The sequence below is a fragment of the Carettochelys insculpta genome, chromosome 3 (genome assembly GCF_033958435.1).
Source record: "Carettochelys insculpta isolate YL-2023 chromosome 3, ASM3395843v1, whole genome shotgun sequence".
Taxonomy (NCBI): domain Eukaryota; kingdom Metazoa; phylum Chordata; order Testudines; family Carettochelyidae; genus Carettochelys; species Carettochelys insculpta.
In genome coordinates this window covers 139,524,132-139,548,317 of record NC_134139.1, presented here as the reverse complement: position 1 = coordinate 139,548,317, position 24,186 = coordinate 139,524,132, and the positions used below count along the sequence as shown (strand labels likewise).

Below are 24,186 nucleotides of genomic sequence, written 5' to 3'. Positions count from 1 at the left end.
CGAATTTTCAACAGTGTTCGGTGGATGAGCAGTATCGGTGGAAAGGCGTACAGCAACGGGGCCGAACAACGGATGCTGAAGGCGTCTGTCCAAGAGCCTGGACTTCGGTTCTGGTAAGAGCAGAATGTCCTGCACTTCGCATTGAGATGCGTGGCAAAGAGGTCTACCTGGGGACGCCCCCACCTCCGGAAAAACAAAAATTCAGTACTTGTGTGTGTAATGACCACTCGTGGTCCATGAAGGACCTGCTGAGGTGGTCCGCCAGGGAGTTCTGAGTCCCAGGCAGGTAGAACACCTTCAGGAGAATCCGGTGCTGGATGCAGAAGTCCCAAAGCACGAGGGCCTCTAGACACAGAGGCGACAAGCGTGCACCCCCTTGTTTATGTAGTACATTGCTGTAGCGTTGTCTGTGCTGACTGCAACACAGTGCCCCTTCAGCTCCTTCTGAAATACTTCGCATGCCAGTCGAACTGCTATGAGCTCTCACACTTTTGTGGAGATGAGCGTTGGTCTTGCCCCACAGGGACTGCGTCTGGCGGACCCCCAAGTGTGCTCCCCAGCCCAGGTCTGAGGCATCTGTGACTAGGGAGAGTGAGAGTTGTGGGGGACTGAAAGGCACTCCCATGCTGACTGACCCGGCTTCTAGCCACCAGTGCAGTGTCGTCAACACTTTTGGGGGGACTGAGACTAACTTGTCTATGTTGTCCCTGACAGGTCTTGATACTGAGGTGAGCCACATCTGAAAGGGGCGCATTCGTAACCTGGCATGCTGGACTACGAACTTGCACGCTGCCATGTGCCCCAACAATCTGAGGCATTGCCTGGCCATTGTGGTTGGGAACCTTATTAGGACTTGGATGCAAGATGCCATCACTTGGACCCTGCTGTGTGGCAGAAACGCTCTGGCTTGCTCTGCATCTAGACGTGCACCCACAAACTCCATGACTTCAGTCAGGGCTAGAACAGACTGATTTGTTTACTAGGAGGCCTAACATATCGAATGTTGCTCTTATTCGCTGTACATGTTTCGACACCTGTCCTTGTGACCGACCCCTGACCAGCCAGTCATCTAGGTAAGGGAACAGATGCACTGCCCACCTCTGTAGGAAGGCTGCCACTACTGACATACATTTGGTAAAGACTCTCGGGGCTGAGGAGAGTCCGAATGGAAAGACTGTGAACTGATAATGGTCCTTCCCTAGCACAAATCTGAGGAACCTCCTGTGAGGTGGATTGCTATATGGAAATAAGTCAGTCCTGTAAGTCAAGAGCAGCAAACAAGTCTCCTCGTTCCAGCATTGGGATAATTATGCCCAGGGATATCATAGGAAACTTTATCTTTTTTTTACAAATTTGTTCAGGTTTCGTAGGTCCAAGATGGGCCTCAGCCCCCCCCTTTCACTTTCAGAATTAGGAAATGGCAGAAATAAAATCCCTGTCCCCGGAATTCCTGGGGGACTTCCTCTATAGCCCCCTTTTGGAGGAGGGTTCCTACCTCCTGTCTGAGTGCTATCTCATCAGAGGGGTCCCTGAAGAGGGACATGGAAGGGGCTTGTGAAGGGCGGTAAGAAGAAAATTGGATCATAGCAGCATCCTTTAGTCTACGTAGGCTATGGAACGCGCCCTTCGGAGTTCCGTTTCGCATCCTCATTTGCAGCGTTGACTGTGACTGTGAAGACCCACACAAGAGTGACAGTCCTTGCTGCATCTGCTGCATATGTAATGGGTGTCTGGCAGGTCCTTGCTGTGCTTTCTGTGGGCTCGCTTCTCCTTTGCTAGCTGTCTGATCCTCAACTCACCCTTCTGAAGGCCTTTGTATAGTTCCTGCCTCCATCTGCTATGATCGTCTGCCAGCTCCTCCCAGCTGTCTGGCTTGATGTCTGCTTCCCTGAGGTCTCTCTTGCAAACATCTTTGTAGCACAGCTGGGGGCATCCAGGAGGTCTTTTGCCAGAGGCTAGCTTGCCATACAGGATGTCTTTTGGGATCCTTCCATCATTCATCCTGTGGACGTGGTGTAGCCAGACATGAACCCCCGCATTTGGGCTTTTCTTCTTCTCCCCCCCACTGGGAGAGACAGAGAGAGAACAAAGAGGGGGAGACAGGCAGCCTTTGATGACCTGGGAACACAGGTGTGCTGTCTCGCCCAGCCTCTCTACTATACACAAAAATCAGACAGTGGATGGGCTAGCTAATGGCTGCCCTTCTGGCTGATCTCCGTAATTGACATGCCTGATCACTGCCCCAGGAAGAATGGGGAATCTCCGCCCATCACCTCCAAAGGTGCCCAACTGTCCACAATTCACAGGGGCAAACTGAGCCTTGCACCTTCCCTGGGAAACCTGGGGTTCAAACACATTCCTCCCGATTGGCCACTTGAGACCAGGAAGAAGCCTACATGACAAAAGGGGTATAAAGGGGTTTGGCAGCCCACCCCCCCTTTGAGTTTCAATCACCAACACCTGCTGGCCAGGTTTGGAATTAACTCCCGAGACTGGGGACGCCTGGTTCGTATCTACTTCTTCCCGAGGGATTGAGAGAAAGATTCTGGGTCACACTGGATCTAGGAGGCAGCGGTAAGAATTACACCTGTATTACACTTCTTTCCTATAGGAATTGAGGGAAAGACTCTGGTTCCACCAGGTCTAAGAGGCAGGGGTGAAAATCACACCTGCAACGTGCCTTTCTTGTGTACACATTACTTGTATTAGTTTAAGCTAGCTAGTTTGTCTAAAACTTTTCTTAAGTTAAATTGTGTTGTTTCCCCTTTAAAAACAAGAGTACTAACTTGTACTTTAATCATTTGTCTTAGTTAAATTGTTTCTATCTTTGTATAAATGAAAAGTAACTGTTAAAGCCTCTAAGTGTAATTTTCCTCTTGCTGCTGTACCCAAACTAAACACAAACCAAAGAACCCAGCCTGCCCTGGCTGCTTAGTGTAGCTGCTGGTGTGGCATCAACCCCTTTTGCCCCACCGGACCTTTAGCTGGCACCTGGGCACCGGCTCACAGAATTGGCGCAGCGAGCAGGGTTTGTGCTCTTAGTTCCAATACAGCAGCATGAAGCCAGTCACTGATTTCAGCAAGGTAGAAAAGAGCTTTGCCCAGGAAGGTTGGGCTGACCCAAAATGGGATAAAGAAATGTTAGAAAGGGAATGGGGGAATCCCGAGGAACTGTGGTTGCAGTTCTGTAGTTGGAGAACTGCTTGTAGAATTAAGCAGAAGAAGGGAAAAGGAGCTTGTATCTGGCTATTTAAAAGTGCCCTACAAGCAGCATGTAACAGCCACACTAATCTGGAAGCAGAATTAGGAAGAGTAAAAAGGGAAAGAGATGAGTTAGAGTGGCGCTGCCAGAACCTAGATTCCCGGGGGCCCCTGCTAAGTAATGATTTGCACCAATTAGAACAGCGCCTCCCTACGTTAATAAAGAAGGAAGGAGTGGAGCGGAGGGCGAGATTAGAGACCAAGCCCCGAACAATTAATCAAGCTAAAGTAGAGGCTGCTCTCTGGCTAGATCCAGAGGATTGGGATGGGGACATCTGGGATTCCTCTGATAATGAGGTATATTCCACCTATTCCTCCCCTGAGTTAGGAAAACCCCCCATCCACATGAGACCCATCATCACCTACCAAAAAGATATCACTGAGCAGGGAGAGGATGAGTCTAGCAAAAAAGCAGAGCCACGACCCACCCGAATCACTACCCGCAGCTATGAGCCTGCAGAATTGAGAAAGATCCAAGATGAGTTTGCCAAAAAGCCTGGGGAAAGAGTGATAGAATGGCTAGGCAGAATATGGGATACAGGAGCAGGCCATACACAGCTGTCCTCCTGGGAATGTGGGAAGGTAAATCTGGGTGCAGGAGTATTCCTTACCCCCAGGAATAAGGAGGGTCCAAAGTCTATCTGGACCTTTGCCTGTAGATGGGCTAGGGGAATCCACCGCGCTGATAGAGGTGAACCCACTGTCACCCCGTGGACAAATGGGGATGAACTTAAAAGGAGCCCTGCAGACTGTGTCCATAACAGCTCTGCTCAACCGAGCTAGTCCAGAGAATGGGGTTGAAGAGGAGAGCCCATGGGAACAGAGGGTAAAAACCGAGGATTTGAGACCAGTGCTTAAAGGGGCTCCTGGACCTCATAGGACAATAATGCTAGCCACCAGAAATCATGCTCAGGAGCATAACTATTCCTATCAGGAGCTATTTGAACTTATGCTAAGAGACCTCCGAGAGTTTGGGGAAACTGAGGCACCACAGGTCAAAGTTAAGATGAGAAATTTGAAGGGAAATGATAAAAGGCAGCAAGAAGGCTTTAAGCCTAGGCGTGAGATAATCCCAGAGGAAAAGGAATTAAGAACTAAACTGTGGAAACAGTGTTTAGATCTCGGATACCCCCGAGATTTGCTGCACAGAATGCCAACCGGGAAGCTAAAGCTCCTGGCTGCCTTAAAATGGGCTAAGCAAGGGAGGGAGCCAATTACTCCTAGCGCGCCCCCCAGCTCCGATACCCCTTACTTGCAGCTGTGGCAGCAATTACAAGAGCTGCAGCCGCTAGTTGAAATTGACCAGGGAAGTTGACTAGCAGGAGAACAAACCTCTCTCTCTATAAATGAGCTCAAACCGGCAGGGAGAGAGAATCAAAGCAATGACCCCCGGATCCTGGTAACAGTAAATGATAAGACTACCGTCTCTTTCCTGGTAGATACTGGAGCCCAATTATCCATGATTAAAAGAGAGGACTTTTCTGGACCTCCACCTTCCAACCGAAAGCAGATTTTGGTTACTGGAGTGAATGGCACTACTGTGTCTTACCCGCTGGTCAAAGTAAAGCTAGATATCCCTTTGAACGCTTACAGGCAACCCCGGAAACATGAATTAATACTTGGGAATGCCAATATACTTGGTATGGACATCCTAAGGGGCAAGGAGGGAATCATTGGTGGGGAAAGGTGGGCATTTGGAGCTGGCTGCAAGCCCAACACAACAATCCTGGAGGAGGGGAAAGCTTCCCTCTGTCATGTAAACCTGCTAGCCCAAGCTCCTCCCCTCCCCCCATCAGCTGTGACTAATGTAAAGCAGTATAATGTCCCAGCTGAAGCTGTGGCTCCTGTAACAGAATTGATTAAAGACCTAGAGAAACGGGGAATATTAATTCAGACACACTCCCCGTACAATTCACCAGTGTGGCCAGTAAAGAAGCCTAATGGCAAATGAAGGCTCACTGTAGACTACTGCAAACTGAATAGCAACACTGGACTCCTAACTGCAGCAGTCCCCAATATAGTAGACATTGTAAATAACATACAAACCTGGAACAAACAGTGGCTAGCTGTACTGGATGTAAAGGACACGTTTTTCATGGTCCCCCTACAGCCTGCAGACCAGGACAGATTTGCTTTCACCTGGAAAGGTGTCCAATATACTTTCACTAGGATGCCACAGGGATTCAAACATTCACCTACAATATGCCACGGTGCATTATCAAAAGTCCTAGATGGTTTGACCATGCCACATAATGTCCAAATATTACAGTATATTGATGACATTTTGATTGGTGGGGATTCATGTGAGGAAGTACAGGAAGCCATGGACAGGGTAAAGACAGCACTAGAAAACCTTGGATTAGATTTACCTCCAGATAAGCGCCAAGGTCCCTCCCAGGAGGTAAAATTCCTAGGCACTGTCTGGATAGGAGGGAGAAGGTCAGTGCCTGATGAAACTGTAAAAGAACTCAGCCAGGCACTGTCACCAGAGGACAAGGTTCAACTGAGACAGATTCTAGGAACTTTGGGGTTTTGGAGAAAACATGTGCCAGGTTTTGCTGTAATTGCCTGGCCACTATACAATCTGTTAAAGAAAAGTGTTACTTGGGAATGGACCTCTGCTCATGAGGAGGCATTAAGGCAATTGATAAGTGAAATTCATACTTATCAAGCCCTGGGTCCAATCCACCCTGGTGCCCCATTTCATTTGTATATTACTGTAGGAGTTACAGGAATGTCTTATGCCCTATGGCAAGAGAGTGACACTGCACCCCGATGCCCCATTCAATTTGGTTCAAAGTCATGGCAGGGGTCACAGGCAAATTACACTCCATATGAGAAAGTGCCCCTGGCAGCCTACATGGCTTTAAGGGAAACCAAGGAACTGACTCAAACTCGAAACATAACTGTTCACACCCCTCTTCCAATTATTAAACCCATATTGGAAGGAAAGGAGCTACCACCAGGTGTGACACAGAAAATGACAATTCAAAGGTGGGCACTGTACATACACGACTGGGTAGGTGGTGCAGACACTGCACAAAGCCCCACCATGATTAAAGAATCTTTATGGAAGGTGGGCATGCCCGAGGAATACCACCTACCCCCACAACCATCTCCTATCTGAGACGCTGCTCCATTTGACTCATCTCACCCTGAGGGAGTGTGGTTCACAGACGGCAGTGCTAAATTAATCAAAGGAAAGTGGAAGGGAAAAGCTGCAGCCCTCCCAGCAGACAATTCCACCACACCCTTAACTACTGAGATTGATGGCTCCGCCCTACTTGCAGAGCTGGTAGCAATTAAACTTGCTTGTGAAGCTGGTGCTCACCCTGTATACACTGATTCATATGCTGTATGGGCAGGTGCCACCCAGTGGATCTCTAACTGGAAAAATAATAACTGGGAAATAGGAGGAAAGCCTGTATGGGGACTGGAATACTGGAAATGGCTTTATAATCATGCCACCCAGCAACCCCTAAGCATAGGACGTGTGTCAGCATACCAAAAGAATAGCACTCCAGCTGCACAGCTGAATAACCTGGCTGATGCAGCAGCTCAGATCTCTGTTACCCAGGTGGATTGGGAACGCCTGTAAATCTGGCTGCATGAAATGCCAGGACACACAGGAAGTGGGGAACTAGTAAGGCAGGCACATATCAGGGGGTGGCCCCTCACCCACTAACAGGCTAGGGATTTGGTACAAGCCTGCACTACATGTGCTGAAACCAGGAGGCATATCACTGAGGGACAACGGTTTGCCACACTAAGGAATGGGAAGACACTATGGGGAACCTGGCAGGTTGATTATGTGGGACCATTGCCTGGCACCAGACAAAGGTGGAAATACATTCTCACAGGGGTGGCATTCGTCTCAGGAATAGGGTTTGCTTACCCTGCTCATTTAGCAACAGGACTGTCCGCAATTATGGGACTAAACCGCCCAATAGCACTTGTCCCAACACCCCAGGAAATTCAGTCTGACAATGGCTCACACTTTAAAAACAAGCCTGTCCAGGAGTGGGCTCTCCAGAATGGAATTCAATGGACCTTTCACCTCCCATACCGACCTCAGTCCAATGGCATAGCTGAGCGATGGAATGGACTGTTAAAATACCACCTGGAGCCTACGGACGGTACCTGGGGAGACAGGTTAGATACTGTGGTCCAGTGGCTTAACAACCGGCAGACCCCTACGGGTAGCCCAATTAGCAAGGGATTCTTCCCTGCAAGGAAAGCCTCTCTGACTCCAGCAGCACCACTAGCAAGCTCCACATATGCCCCTGGGGATACTGTGGTAGTTAAGCACCCCAGCCTGGGCGCACACGCTGGTATACTCCAGTCTTACAAGGGAAAGGGAGTTTGGATTATTGCAAACCCCCACAAGCTGCCACTAACCATTCCTGAGGCTTGGATTGTATCCAAGACCTGCTGACTTTGTGCTTTCTTTCAGGAAAGGAGTTAACAACCCACACAGGACTTGCAAACACACTGAGGGCTCTTCACTTATCAGCCTGAGCCGATCCTGCCGCACACAGTAGCATGATGCCCAGATTACCTGCAATGTTCCTCCTGATCACTGTGATCTCAGCTGCACCTGAGCACCCACTCAAAAACGCCATCCAGACCATTGCCTCTGCTGCCGGTGCTACAAACTGCTGGATGTGCACCCTGCTCAATTCCTCCACAGGACTTGGAGTTGAATTTGTTCCTTTAAACTTAAATGACTGGTGGAACAAAAGCGACTTTTTCCAGTGGGGACCAGCCTGGTTTGATGACAGCAACCCCAGCGATCATAACCTTTTAAATGACTCTGGGAAGGGAACTTGGGGGTGGCATGGACAATGGCGACCTACACTGTGGGGTCAACCTTTGGAATATATATAACAGGAACCTCCAGGGAAGTGTATCCCATCTGTTTTGAGAATAAAAATGGCACAGGACCCCACCTCGGGTGGTTAAGGGATCAGCAGCGCACCCACATCGTAAGTTTTAATGAGAAATTAAAAATCTGGGATATCTATCCCAGTACAACCCCCACAAAAACTATTAAGGTGCTGGGGATATAACATCTCCCACAGTGGCACATTATTGCAGAGGGATGTCACTATTATTCCCCTAAACTTTAGTCAATACCCTGAGGGAAAAGCCTGGTACAATCATTCCCTATTCATAATTCCCACTACTGGACAAATACACAACCCCACACTGGTAACCAGTAATACCCCACTCTCTAACCAGTGTGCCAGAGCAGACCTTTTAGCTGCAGACCAAGTCCTACAGGACCTGCTGTTTGCCTTGCATTGCACAACTGCTAATGACAGCCACTGTGCTACCCACCATATTCCAAAGAAAGGACCCGCTAGAACAGGGTGGTATAAGGGACCCTGTTCCCTTATCCTAAAGAAAGAGCCAGGACTGTTTTTCATCTGTGGGCAGCAAGCCTACAAGTATCTACCACTAAACTGGATAGGGCGCTGCTCACTAGGGCACGCTGCCCCTGGGGGACTTACTGCACTCCCCCACATTATGGCTCCAGGTGTCACTAACCTTGGAAGTTTCTTGCACCGAATGCCAAGAAGATTTACCACAAACCCCCTTATAGAACGCCCTACAGGTTTCCACCAGTTCACCCGTGCATTCCTGCCCTGGCTTGGCGTAGCTGAGCTGGAAAAGGCACTAGTGAATGTATCTGGGCAAATAGAGCAGGCTCTAAACCGCACCGCAGATGCCCTACGCTTGCTTAATGAGCAAATACAATCAGTAGCCCGTTATGCCTTACGAAACAGAATAGCCTTAGATGCAGTTTTAGCCCAACAAGGGGGAGTATGTGCAGTAATTAACCAGTCTTGCTGTTTTTTATGTAAATAAATCAGGACAAATTGAACAAGATGTACTCGCTATAAAGGGCGCTATTAAGGTACTACATGCTGTAACTGAGGATGGGAAAATCTCATGGCTAGATTGGCTAGGCCAACACTTAGGACTTTCATTAACTCCATTCCTTCACTTTATTGTAAATACTATATTAACCATTTTACTCATTGTAATTGCTTGCTGTATACTTCTATGTATTGTTAGGCGTTTTGTGTACACAGCTGTCTCCTCTGCACAGATCCAGTATATGGCATTGGCAAGTGATCCTAATCAATCCCTTGCTCCAAAATTACCTAATCAGACCCTGCCAATAGGGCGGTTTTAGCTTCCTCCAAGGAGGGCAAGAGGTGCTGCCATCACCACCACCTTGTATCCTGGGACGTAATAAGGCGTGTCAAGGGGGTGGACTGTAGCCAGACATGAACCCGCCCATTTGGGCTTTTCTTCTTCTCCCCCCCACTGGGAGAGACAGAGAGAGAAACAAAGAGGGGGAGACAGGTAGCCTTTGATGACCTGGGAACACAGGTGTGCTGTCTCACCCAGCCTCTCTACTATACACAAAAATCAGACAGTGGATGGGCTAGCTAATGGCTGCCCTTCTGGCTGATCTCGGTAATTGACATGCCTGATCACTGCCCCAGGAAGAACGGGGAATCTCCGCCCATCACCTCCAAAGGTGCCCAACTGTCCACAATTCACAGGGGCAAACTGAGCCTTGCACCTTCCCTGGGAAACCACAGAAACTTCCCTGGGTTCAAACACATTCCTCCCGATTGGCCACTTGAGACCAGGAAGAAGCCTACGTGACAAAAGGGGTATAAGAGGGGTTTGGCAGCCCACCCCGCCTTTGAGTTTCAATCACCTACACCTGCTGGCCAGGTTTGGAATTAACTCCTGAGACTGGGGACGCCTGGTTCGTATCTACTTCTTCCCGAGGGATTGAGAGAAAGATTCTGGGTCACACCGGATCTAGGAGGCAGGGGTGAGAATTACACCTGTATTACACTTCTTTCCTATAGGAATTGAGGGAAAGACACTGGTTCCACCAGGTCTAAGAGGCAGGGGTGAAAAATCACACCTGCAACATGCTTTTCTTGTGTATACATTACTTGTATTAGTTTAAGCTAGCTAGTTTGTCTAAAACTTTTCTTAAGTTAAATTGTGTTGTTTCCCCTTTAAAAACCACGAGTACTAACTTGTACTTTAATCATTTGTCTTAGTTAAATTGTTTCTATCTTTGTATAAATAAAAAGTAACTGTTAAAGCCTCTAAGTGTAATTTTCCTCTTGCTGCTGTACCCAAACTAAACAAACCAAAGAACCCAGCCTGCCCTGGCTGCTTAGTGTAGCTGCTGGTGTGGCATCACCCCCTTTTGCCCCACCAGACCTTTAGCTGGCACCTGGGCATCGGCTCACACATGGCCAAGCCAGCGGAGCGGCTGCTGCCTGAGGAGGGTGTGCATAGCTGGGATTCCAGCTTGCTCAAGGATGGTAGTGTTGGACACTCTGTCCTTCCACAATATTCCAGGGATATGCCTGAGGCAGCTCAAGTGGAAGACGTTCAGCCTCTTTTCCTGGCAGGCGTACAGGGTCCAAGTCTCGCTGCCTTAAAGGAGGGTGCTGAGGATGCAGGCTCTGTAGACTTGCATTTTGGTGTGAATGTACAGCTTGTTGTTATTCCACACTCTCTCGCTGAGTCCGAAGGGGGGTAAGAAGAAAATTGGATAGCATATTCCTTTTCTACCGTGCGGAGGACCCACTGGTCTGAAGTTATGCTGCACCATGCATGGTAGAATGGAGATAGGCAGAGTGAAAATAAACACTGGGCTGGAACTATGGGAGCGGCCGGTGTGTTGCTCCTGACCGCCCTGTCAAAATTGGTGTTTAGGCCTGGGTGGGATTTTAGGGTGGCCCTGGTCCTGTGTCTGGCGACTCTGACGTCTGCTACTATGACAGCCCCTTCTTCTGTTCCCATCCTGTTGTTGGGGAAATTGTCTGAACTGGGGTCTTGGGTTAAAATGCCTGGAGCAGGGGTGATGAAGGCTCCTGGTGCGGCATTTGTAGCGGCACCGTAACCTGCAGGAAGCCTTGTGCAGCACTAAAGGCCTCTGGCATCGAGGGCAGCCTGGGAGAGCGGGGGCTCCTGCCTCGCGCTGGAGTCGATGCCCGCACTTCGTGACCTCGGTCACGGTGCAATCTGGCGGACTCCCCCGATGTCCGTCTTCGCCCTCTTCTTTCTTGGGATCAACCCCGGTCCCGTCTCTTCTTCTTACGAGGCACTGGGGACTGGCTCTTATGGTGCCAGGAGGTGCTAGGCGCCGAGTCCTGCTCTCAGCGCCAAGAGCCCTCGGATGGCACTAACGATGCCAGAGCGCTCTGCACTGAAGATGCGGCGCTCTGCATTCCTGCTGAGGAACTGTCTGGGTTCAAGGTTGACTCCATCAGAAGAGCTTTCAGCCTTTGAGCTCTACCTTTTAAAGTCCTGGGCTTGAAGGCCTTGCAGATAGAGCAGCGCTCCCAGAAACAAGTCTCATTGAGGCAACCCAAACACGCCTTTTGCGGGTCGCTTTTGGGCACGTTTGCCATATCTTGAACAGTTTTTAAACCCCGGGGAGCCATGCATCCCCTGGTGCCAAAGCGCCAAGAGGGTTAAAGACCCACCTCGGCTTACTAGGTGCTAAAAAGGCACCATTGACCTACAAAGATAACTATCGAAACTATTTACAACTAATTAAAACAATAAAGGCTACCAGCAAACTCTCAAGAAGAGTTAAGTTCCAGCAACCGACAGCACAGCGAGAAGGAACTCGGCGGGGGGGGGGTCAGGCGGTGCATATATGGGTGGCCGTATGGGCGCCACTCCAAGGGGTGCCGCACTGACCCTAAGGCTACCGGCTACAGCAAAAAGCTTCCAGCAACTGGGCACGCGTTCGGTGCACCCCCAAATTGGAATGCACATGAGCAATCACTCGAAGAAAAAGGGAGACGCTACATCTTTTTGGACTGCGTTAACTTTCCTGAGTACCTACATCTGCCATGGTGAGAGGACAGTAAAGAAATTCAGAGTATGGCTGTACCCTAGGGCTTAAACAGTAGGAGGCAAGATATGAATATTTGTTATTTGATATGACACCCTTCACCACAGCACTGAATCAAGCACTTAAGAAAGGGTTCTCTCCCCCCCCCATCAAAATTTAAAAAGTCAATAAAGATGCAGACTACTCTCTAAATTCCTGGATCTGCTTTATTTCCCTGATTAAACAGTGTATGGTTATTTTCCTTATGTTGATACACTCATACCTGTACTAGTGGCAGAATTGCTTTGGCCTTCATCTGAATACTGACAAGGATACTGCAGAGGTTCATCAGCTCCTGGAAAGTACTGTATAGATTGTAAATTGGTACGTATTAATATAATTAATGCTTTCAGAATATGTACAGCAGTTATATAGGCAACATTCACTTCAAACAGAACAAAGAGAAAAAACACAATTTGAGAATGTCATTTTGTTTAACTGCTGCTGCAGAGGCGTGTGCAAAAACTCAAATCTTGATTTTTCTTAACATTCCTTCCCTGCAGGAATTTTGTACTGGGACCAATCCTCTTAATAAAATGATCCGGAGAATGGGATAAACAGTGAGGCGACAAAAGTTGTAGACAATGGCTGTGTCTACACTACCTCCCTACTTTGAAGGGAGGATGGTAAGTAGGGTGTTGGGAGTTTATCAATAAAGTGCTGTGCACAAAATTTTGAGGAGTGAAGGGACTTCGAAGTACCGGCGAGTGAGCCGTGGCTACATGCGAGCTGGCACTTCGAAGTTTAACACCGCAGAGTTGCTGCAGGGCGGGGGGTGGGGGTGGGGGTAGATTTGCTGAATGAAGTGCTGTATATACACCGAAGCACTTTATTAATGAACTCCCAACACCCTACTTGCCATCCTCCCTTTGAAGTAGGGAGGTAGTGTAGACAAGCCCAATATTAAGCTGCTCAAGAGAATTAAGTCCAAAGATTACTGTAAAAAGCTTCAAAAGGATCTCTCAAAACTAGGTGATGGGGCAACAAAATGGCAGATGAATTTTAATGTTGATAAATGCCAAGTAATACATATTGAAAAACAATCCAATCTATATGTATAAAATGATGGGGACTAATTAGTTATTACCACTCAAGAGAGAGAGCTTGGAATCACTGTGATCTGTTCTCAGGAAACATCCATTCAACATGCAGCAGTAGTTATAAAAACAAACAATGTTAGAAATCATTGAAAAGGAATAGAGAATAAGATATTCTCTATCTTATTGCCTCTACATAAATCCACATCTTGAATACTGCATGCAGATGTGGTTGCCTCATCTCAAAAAAAGATATTGTGTCATCTGAAAAAGTTCAAAAAAGGGCAACAAAAATGATTGGGAGTTTGAATGGCTGCCACATGAGGAGGGATTAAAGAGACTGGGAATTTTCCTCTTAGAAACTAGAAGAATAAGGTTGGGGGGATAAGATAGAGGTCTATAAAACCATGATTACCGTGGATAAAGTAAGTAAAGAAAAATTATTTACTTGTTCCCACAACACAAGAAATAAGAGTCAACAAATGAAACTAATAGGCAGCAGGTTTAAAACCAAAAAAGGCAAGTTTTTCTTCACACACCATGAAATTATCTTGTGTAACTCCTTGCCAGAAGACATTGTGAAGACTAGGATCCTAACATGGTTCAAAAAAGAGCTAGATAAACACATGGAGGTTTACTGCATCAATGGTTATTAGCTGGGATGGGTAGGAATAGTGTCCCTAGCCTCTGTTTGTCAGAAGATGGGAATGGGTGACAGTGGGTAGATCACTTGATTACCTGTTCTGTTCATTCCCTGTCAGGGGTCTGTCCCTGGCCACTGCTGGGAAACAGGATGCTGGGCTAGATGGACCTTTGGGGCTGACATAGTTTGGATGTTATGTTCTCTCCAGCTCCAAAAAGCACACGAACCCAGACCTATTTTCACTAAGCGCCTTTGGACATTTTAAAAACAATGAAGCCGAGTGGAAGCCATTTACACTGGCATAAATCACACAATACCCAGTTTAATTCAGCTTAAAAGTTAGAACAATATACATTCTACTCTAGTTGATATCGAGGAGTTTTGTCAGGGTAAATACAATAGTAGTTAAGAAGAGAGGACGGGGAATGGAACCTCATCTTCAAAGTGTCTGTGAATAAATCTTCTATGACTTAGTAGCACAAGCCACTCACACACTTTCTGTTTAGCTTATTTAGATACCTGACAATTAAAGCAGTGCTCCCTATCTAAAAAAATGTCTAAATTTCTGTGAATCAATGTGACAATAAAAACAATTTGAAAAGTTCTGCTACTTATTCTTGATTACTTGGATTCAGCATGAAGATGTTTAGTTCTGCAAATATCTGTACAATACGCACGCTACCTCTACAAAGACCATTTTGTTTGGTTGAACTAATGTATTTTGAAACTCCTGAGAGTTAGAAAAACAAATGAAGAACACTGCTCATCTTCAGATTAGGCTTTGAAAGGAAATGAATTTGAAATGGCAGTGATCCTGACTTGAATAAAACAAAGAGGGTTTTTGCCTATGAAAACTTATGCTCCAAAATATTTGTTAGTCTATAAGGTACCACAGGACTTCTTGTTGTTTCTGTTCCCGAAGATTACAAAGATATGCTAGTCTATTTTTCCCTTAAGGTGGTGGGGGAGCAATGAAACTCCTGGAACTACAGAGAAGTTATCAACATCTCAGTGCTGATAAGAAAGGACGAGAAACAAAAATAGTAAAATACCTGAGTAACTATAACTTTATGAAGTCAAACCAGAGCAACGTTTGTAATAAACTTCACATATGATCCCACAGCCCATAACATTTTTAAAAAAAAAGCCTTCTTGGCAAGTCATGTGGTGCAAGCACTGGGGAAAAATCTTTAGGGACTGGACATACAACTTAGAAGAACAGCTATAACTCTGGGCTTAGGGAAGGTAAAGGTATGTGTTCAAAATCCAATACTACAATATAACCCCTTTTAATTATATACAAATTAAGTGAAAAAAAGTCATACCCGCATCAAATGTGTCATGATTTTGACAATTTCTTCCATGGAAGGTCGTTGTGAAGGATCTTTAGACCAACAACGAGTCATTAGACTCTCAATAGGTTTAGGTAAATTTTTGATCAGTGGTGGCCGAGTACCTATAATTAAAATTAGAAAAATCTTGATTATATATCAAACTACTTTTGAAAGTTCTGTTATTGCCTCTTTTGCTATTAAAGATGTATGGTAACTACAGTCTGTAGAAAACCAACCTGCATTTAAAAGTAATCATATTTTTTCTTATTTGCTTAACACTACATACAAATTAGAGCAGTACATCCAAGTAAGCATAGGCAATAAGCAAACAGTAAGGTCTTCAATGCTCTGAATGCACTATGCTCTTACATGGACTGGACATGTTTAAATAAAAAGAGGAAAACAACAAACAAAATAGTAACAGCAGCACTTTAGCATTTCCTTCTCCTACCTTCCCCTCAGACAGAATGGAAAATTTAACAGTGATTTACATCTTCAAACTATTGTTTATAACATCGCTACTACTAGGATTCTCATGGGCCATGATGATAACACCCTTGGTGGAATGAATTTTGTTATGTGCACCAATGCTGAGGTCATGAGTGACACATTATCTTCATGTTGGTGCATATAACAATTCATATGGTGGCAAGGAGGCCAAGGGGTTCTGAGTGTGGGAGTGGGGTCAGGCTTGGGACAGAGGGTTGTGTTGCAGGGATGTGAGGGCTCTGGCTGCAGGATGAGGGCTGTGGGGTGGGACCAAGGATGAGGGGCTCAGGGCTACAATATACAATTAGGGTAGAAGGGCTCTGTGAATAAGGGTCTGGGGTGCAGGAGGGGGCTCTGGGCTGTGGGGTGGGGCCGAGGAATTTGCCATACAGGAGGGAGCTCTGGGGGAGGCAGAGGGTTGGGAACCAGAGGGAGAGCGTGCCCTGGGGCAGGGCTGGATATGAGGGGCTTCAGGTGCAGGAGCTGCCTCCAGGTTGGAATTTGGGCTTAGCTGGTCAGCTGCACTAAGGCAGGCTGCCTGGCACTCTGCATTGCCCCCGGAAGCAGCCACCAGGTCTGTCTCCTTGCAGCTAGACCTGCCATGCTGGCTGCTTCCTCTCTGGCCCCAGGGCAGTGCTGCCTTGGCCACAGCAACTCCATGCTGGGGCCACCACGGAAGTGCACCTTCCTGCCAGCTATGCCAGTTTCAGGGTTTGGGGAGAAGCACCTCTTCCTACTGCAGCCCTGAACTAGGCTTAATAGGAAGCTGCTCAGCTTAGCATGAACTTCGACCAGGATCCCCTGACCCAAAGAACTTCATCTAAAACAAGAGACAATAAATTAATACAGGGTGATGGGAATATACAAGTAACAATACTGGTCAGCTTGATAGCCAGTGGTTTCTGTGAAACGGCAGTCTTGGTTTTCAGAAGTGATAAGCAACAGTGTCTCCCAGTAAAGTTACTAGATAAGCATTTTTAAAAAACTAAGCCAGTTAATTGACAAACTTGGGCCATCTACTTTTGAAAATCTGAGTTAATGTTGTATTCAACTTTATGCTGACCAGGATAGCAGGATTTTGAGAAGTACCATTTGATTTTGAGAAAGGTTATCTGGATCTCACTTACTGTTTAAGCACGATAAACTGAGTAATACATGGATCACAAGAAACATAAAACAGGGGTTCTACTTCCCACTAATTCATATATCATAATTCCGTGGTTGACAGCGCTTACCAACAGAGCTAACAGACAAAGAAGAACCGAAAATGAACTGGTTCAGAAGACTAAGTAAGTTTTAATTATCAATGAAAACACAATCTCCCCCAGCCGAATATGGGACACAGGGGCCGTCCTGGTCAATACAGGATGGATGGTCATCCTACCTGGGAGTCAGGTGATGGCTGCCCTCTGGGGGCTACCATCCTGCTGAGGGGACTGGGGGCAGCTGCAGTTCTCAGCTGCCCCATGATTTGGGGCACTGGGAAAGGGGTTGCTGCCCCTCCAGCAAAACTCCCAACTTCCACCAACTGTGGGAAGCCAGGCAGGAGCTGCATCGATCTGGTTTCCCTGGTTGGGGAAGCCAGATGGCAGCCACGCCACCATGCGGGTCTAGCTCCCCCAGCCACGGGAGCAGCCGTGTGCTGAAAAAGCAGAATATGGGCCAATTAGACCTTCTGCAAAATATATCAGGACACAAGGAAGGCACCCAAAATATGCGGCTGTCCTGCCCAAAATGGGATGGATGGTCAGCCTACACCTACTGAAAAATGTTGGAAAGATGAAGTATTTAATAGTAACATATCAAATACACAATTGCAGTTTAAATGCATCAAAATGAAAAATTATTTTCAACTCACCATTGTGAACTGCCCACATTATGCGGAAAGCAGGACCACCAATCTCATCAAAAGGTTTCCTACGGGTGATTACTTCCCAAAGAATAATACCCCAACTGAATACATCACATTTTTCACTGTAATTGCTACCTGGAAAACGAAACAAAAAAACAAAAACACACACACACAATATAATTTGTGTCTTTCCTGGATGACGTGTGCTTACAAATTCAGAGAAATAAATATGTATTCCTCAGTTTTATTTTTGAGTATATCTTGTTTTTCACACAGAACAGAGAGCTATCATAAGTCCACATGACACCGATTCTTAAAATGTCTAAGTCACCTAAAATAAATGTGAAAAAATATGTATAACCCCCCCCCTTTTGCTATTTTAAACTAAGACCTCTTTCTGCGAAGTAGTTTACTCAGCTTTGATCTGCACTGAAACTATAAACACACAACATTTAGGACAGTCTTGTTTTGAAATAGCAAACATGAATTTATTGTAACTAATCAAGCTCTCAAATGTAGAATGATTTCATTGTCGTTTTGACTGCCTGTGCCACCTTTACATCTTTCTCCTAAACTCACTTCTTCCATGACAGCTACAGTAAATCACGATTATCTCTATCATTTTATAAGCGCTGTCAAGTGATTAAAAAAATTACAATTAATCTTCGGGCTGCCGCCATCCATGTCTCAGGGCTGTGGGGCTGTTGGCAGGGCAGTGCGACCTGGGCTGGGGCAGGGAACTCCGGCAGCCCTGCAGCTGCAAGAGGCTGGGGCAGGGAGCACTGCCAGTAGCCTCTCTGTCAATTAAGGTGTGTTAAAGCCTGTGGTTAACGCATTAATTCTGCCCTGCCTTAATTGCAGGCATTAATGTGCATTAATTGACAGACCTAATCTTTAGAGTAGTCCCCCAAGCTACAAGAGGGTTGTGCTCCACGCAGCCTTTGTGCACTTCAAATTTCGTGTAAATCGGAGAGGGGAAGCCCTAGGGTGGTGGGTTGGGACATGGAAAGAGGACAGGAGGATTAAGCCTGGGGATGGGGCTTAGGGCTGTGGGGGGAGGAGGTCAGGGGTGGAGTTAAGACAGAGCGGGGGGCTGGGCACAGGGTAGAAGCCGAGCCCCAAGTGTGTGCTGGAGCTGGAGCCCCCGGTGCAGTATGTGTGGGCCACAGGGGAAGGGGTTGAGCCTGGTTGGGGCGGGGGGGGGGGGAGGGGATTACAGACCCCTAGCTACCTGCAGCAGCAGGCACTTGAGGAGGGCTAAAACCCTTTTCCCTACTTTCCCAGAGAGGCGCTGCTCTCAGCTTGACAGCAGTGCCGCTCTGAGAAGTGGGTTTTAGCCCACTCGGCTGCCCGCAGCGGCAGACAGCTGAGAGCTAAAAGCCTTCCCCCTACCTTCCCAGAATGGCACTGAGTGATCTTAGCGTGCCTAGCTGCCTGCTGCTGCGGGAAGCTAGGCAGGCTGACAGCCCAGCAGCTTCATGTTGTGTGAAACTTGCACTAAAGTGAGTTCCACACACCGTGAAGATGCATAAAGGGGGGGGGGTTTAAGTTCCTTTGGGCTGGGACTGAACCTTTCTAGTTCTCCCATGTAGCATAAAGCAGATGATGGATGAGATAAAATAATGACTAATAGAGCTCAGAGGGAGACAAACTAGGAAAGATAAATATTTCATTAATTAGAGAAAACCAGGAATGTCTTAAATAGACATGAATGGTAAAAAATTCAAGATATAAAGTACATTAAAAACAGTTAGTACAATGAATTTATCCTTTCTGGTTGACACTTGAAACAAGAACGACATTAAGCAACTCGTACAGATACTCTGTTCTGTTTTCTCATGAAGCACATGGAAGCACGATCTAGGAATTTAAAAAGTCACCTCTACACAGAATTTCTTTATGTAGGAAGACACCATGTGACGTAGAAGACGAGCAGATACATGACACCAATTCAACTACAAGTTTTACTTCTAGAGACAGTTATGACTATATAGTATCTTTCTCCCACCTTGCTTTAGAACAGGTGTGGACAACTAGTTAGTGACCAAAAGCCACGTGGATAGAGTATAAAGAGCCACATATTACCTCTCTCTCTCCCTATATACATAGATTATATAGTATATAGTACAGGGGTCCTTGTTATACATTGCTTTGTTATAAATTGTTAAGTAATTCAGGAAAGCATATTCATTGTAAGTTGCACCAATCTGCGCTTATGTTGTTTAGGGGGCTGAGGGACCAAAAGCCAGGAACAGCAGAGCTTTAGGGTGGCTGGGTGGCAGGTACTATAGTATAGGGGCCCTGGGAGTGAGCCCTAAAGTTATGTGGGACTGGCAGAGAGCTGTAGGGAGCTGGCAGATAGCGAGGGGAGTGGCGGGAAACTGTGGGGACTCGGCACAAAGCTGGTGGGGAGCCAGCGAGGACTGGCGGAGAGCTAAAGGGAGTCGGTGGGGACTGGCAGGGAGCTGGCTTTTCTTCTTCTACTTATTTATCTTATTATTTATCTACCTATTTATTCTATTTCTATGTATTGTTTTTTGTGGGTTATAGGTAAATTATACGTACCACATGTGTGAACTGTGTGTGTTGGGAATATCTCTCAAGCTAATTACATTATTCTTTATGGATATTAATTCCCCTTTTTAAGTTTAGGCATGTAACCTGGCCTTATAATGGGGACCCCCTGTATCTGTATGTAGCTATGTACATATATAAAAATAAATATTAATACATGGCTCAATGCCCTCCCTCCTGCCCTGTCAAAGCCAGGCACTCTCAGATCCGTGCTCTAACCCAATCCCCCACATCTCCTCCAGAGCAAGGCAGCCCCAGCTCTCCTCTATAAACCAATACTCCCATTCCTCCCACAAAGCCAGGCACCCCCAGTCTCCCTGCTCTAACCCAATACTCTTCCCCTCCTGCAGAACCAGATACCCCCAACCCCCGATCTAACTCAATGCCCTCTTCCAAAGCCAAGCACTCCCAGTCCCCCACTCAAATTCGACACCAGCGACTCACTGCAGCTGCCATGCACTTCTCCACCAAGCACAGGGCATGCGCGTAGAGTGGTGGTTAGCACTCCCGGTGCAGAGCTCTGAGCAGGAGTCGCATTTAACTGCTCAGAGAGCCGCATGTGGCTTGAGAGCTACAGGTTGGCCACCCTTGCTTTAGAATGTCATTTAGAAGCAGAACAATAGAGCTGGATGAGACCTAAAAAAGCCATCTAGTCCAGCCCCCTGCTCTTAGCAGGACCAAACCCATCAGATCAGCCCCACCAGGGCTTTGTTGAGGCGAAACTTAAACACCTCCAGGGATGGAGGCTCCACTACTTCCCTGGGTAGACCATTCCAATGCTTCACCAACCTCCTAGTAAAACAGTTTTTCCTAATGTTCAACCTGGACCTTTCCAACTGCAACTTCAGACCATTGTTCCGTGTTTTGCCATCCGTGACCACTGTGAACAGCTTCTCTTCAGCCTCTTTGCAACCTCCCTTCAGTAAGTTGAAGGCTGTAATCAAGTCCCCCCCTCTCAGTCTTCTCTTCTGCAGACTAAAGTCCCAATTCCCTCAACCTTTCTTCATAAGTCATATGCTCCAGCCAATAATAATAAGATATGTATATGAACCTGTAGGCACAAAGCCCAACTGCATTAAAGTAATTATATCAAAAGGAATTCTGACAAACTGCCAAAAATAAAAGCTTCTTTCTACCCTGTCATCATTCTGGTAAGAAAACTCTCAATTCTTGCCAAAGACATTAAGCAGATACTAGAAAATTTAGAAACTATTGGGTTAGATGCAAATAGGCTTAGGTTATGTTCTGATCTTATTGCTGATATCTGCAGTAGTAATTAATACATTTAAATAGTTAAAATTTGACATTGGTTAAATAAAGTTGAATGACAACTCCATTTCAGGATATTAATTTGAAATTATACATGCTATCATTTTTAGACACAGTATTCAATCATGCTGTGTAATTTCTTTCAAAGATGCCCATAAAAATTTGGGAAACAAAAGCATACACAAACTGCTGTATAGAAACACTAAGTCCTAAAAGAAGGAAATTTAGAACTGAAATTTTACATGTGTCTACTTAGTTGAATTAGTTAGATACATAAAACATTTTCACTGAAATTGCTAGAAACAGTAGGGCTTTTAAATGTAGCCCTTAATTTACTTTAAATCAGATCTTCAATTTTTTTTAAATAAAATCAAAGAAAATAATTTAGAGGTAAATGAACATTAAAAATAATTTTTGACCAATATTTGAAGAGACCAGGGCAATTTCTAATAAAGAGGAGAGAAACTGACATAAAATTGTCATTTGTAGGGGAGGGGTCAAAGACAGACTACAGCAATTTAACTAGAAGACTGATCTACATTTAAAATTTAGGTTAACCTAATACAGCTATATTGGCCAAAGGTGTTCAACTCAGTTCTTGACCTAATCCCAACTGTAGATACAGGTATTTTGATTCAGGAATGCTTCAATTGACCTAACTACCAGAATGTGGTGGTCTAGCACCCAAAGAAAAATTTTTTTCCATTAGTATATGTTATGTTTATATACCAGGGTTATACTGGCATAGCTATGGTGATATCTGTATGCCAGTATACTCTTAATAGCACAGGCACTCTCAAAATCAGCAGCTTCCAATAAGAATTCAAAGATCTCCAGACTTGTGGTTGTTGTCTGTCCATATTCGCCACATTGTTATATAACACTTTACTAAATAATATAAGAATATTGGTAGGCATTTCATACTAAAGAATACAAAATTTCAAGAGATCCAATAATTAATCTTAGAGGGCCATTTTGCAACTTTATCTTTTACTGATTATTTCTTATGTCCCCCAGAGCTAGCTGCTCCCAGCCATCCCCACTAAATAAATGTTCTCTCCCTTCCCCAGAGCCAGGCACATCCCCCCCATGCCCTGCTCTCAGTGAATTCCGTCCCCCAGAGCCAGCAACCCCGAGGCACCCCATTCTAATTCAACAACAGCAACTCGCCAGAGCTACCACCGGGGTTACTGCTGGACATGCCACCGGGGCCGCCGAACGCTTCTCCCACCAAGCAGTGGGGCGTGTGGGCAGACAGCACTCCCTGCATGTGGTTCTCAGGAGGAATCACATTTAAAGGGTACAAGAGACACATGGAGCTTGAGAGCTGCGGGTTGGCCACCTGCGTATTCGTCACGTGGTGAATGGCGAATGTATTGGACACTGTCTCTCTAAATTTTTCAGGCTCAGAAGTCCAGAACATCTGATCAAAGCCTACTGATGTTGTTGTGTAGAAGAGTCAAAGGCAGGTGGTCTGTTTTGTTTTGTTTTTTTTTCTTGTGGTGGCTACACAGATTTTCTTTTTACAGTATTATCAATTTGATACCTTCCTGGAAAACTTCATTCACTATTAAGATCTCTATGGAAAAACAAAAAAACCCAAAACCATACACTTAAAACCCCACTATAAACATCTAATTAAACTTTGTGATGCTTTCACTCATGGGGGAAAATTCAGCACTAATTACTCACTGATCTGAAGAGATCTGATGTGCATAATGACTGAGCTATATTTATACAAATCCTTGTGATTTTCATTGCATACTATCATTAGGTTTCCCCACCAGATGCCAACAAATAGCTTTTGATTCCTCTCCCCACTTAAACATTAAATGCAAATTAAAATTAAAAAATGATTTATTTGTAAGGCCAGAGGAAAAAAAGGGTGGACTACACTTCAAGGGATAAGAAAAGAAGAAGGAGGATATTGAGGAAAAACAGGACTAAATGGAATTACAAGATAGGCAGGGATCAAAAAGAGAGGCGGGTATGCTCGCTCAATTCAAATGTGGAGAATGCTAATGATCATAGCAAATAAGAGTATGGTGTAGACTGAATCAAAACATATTTTAGTGCAGTAGGAATTTGGCATTATTTTGTAATCAGAAAATATCCCATGATGGTAAAAGCCAAACCAGGTGCATAATTTACTATTATGCGTAGTATACTGATGTCTATTCAGTTATGCCATTTGCAACTTCAAAGCATCACACTGTCCCTGTTTGTGTGAATTCCTTTCCTAAATATATCTCTACAGCAGACTTTGTCCCAAGTTTTTAAACATAAATTAAAGACTTCTGCCCACAAGTTATTTAAAAAGGTATTTATATTTTTCTTTGTTTCATGATAAAATTTTGTAAAGTAATTTATCAGAAACAATGCATGTAACTGATGCTCTCACTACCGATTTCTTATATTAAATCATGCTAAATAATATCCTTAAGTAGAGGACTACATGTCAAACGAACATTACTGCGTTACCTTCAAAAACTTCAGGTGCCATCCAAGCAGCACTTCCCTTATTGTTGGTCATGTGTGTTTGAATATCACAGGCTGTACCAAAGTCACAGATTTTTAGAACTGTCCCCCCTGCTACCAACAGCAAGCTGTCAAGAAAAATCCCAAATTGTTAATACCATTTAGAAATCTTTTCGTAATAATAAAATCTTATTTTATTCCAACAACTTTTATTTGCAACATTGCTTCGCAATAGTGTCTATTAACATGGCAGAACTTGCTCATCAAAGTATAAATATTAGCCTTAAAAATTACTG

The 24,186-nt window shown here is 45.5% G+C and overlaps 1 protein-coding gene across 3 annotated transcripts in view; it reads right to left on the bottom strand.

Moving 5' to 3' along the window:
- MAP3K7 (mitogen-activated protein kinase kinase kinase 7) overlaps positions 1-24,186 on the bottom strand; it is a 74,803-nt gene that overhangs the window by 33,429 nt on the left and 17,188 nt on the right. For all 3 annotated transcript variants that reach the window (XM_074990872.1, XM_074990874.1, XM_074990873.1), the window contains exons 6-9: positions 23,894-24,018; positions 17,576-17,704; positions 15,220-15,350; positions 12,438-12,519 (exon numbers count right to left, since the gene is read on the bottom strand). In XM_074990872.1, the coding sequence (XP_074846973.1) occupies positions 12,438-12,519; positions 15,220-15,350; positions 17,576-17,704; positions 23,894-24,018 (467 nt within the window). The remainder of the gene's footprint in view (positions 1-12,437; positions 12,520-15,219; positions 15,351-17,575; positions 17,705-23,893; positions 24,019-24,186) is intronic.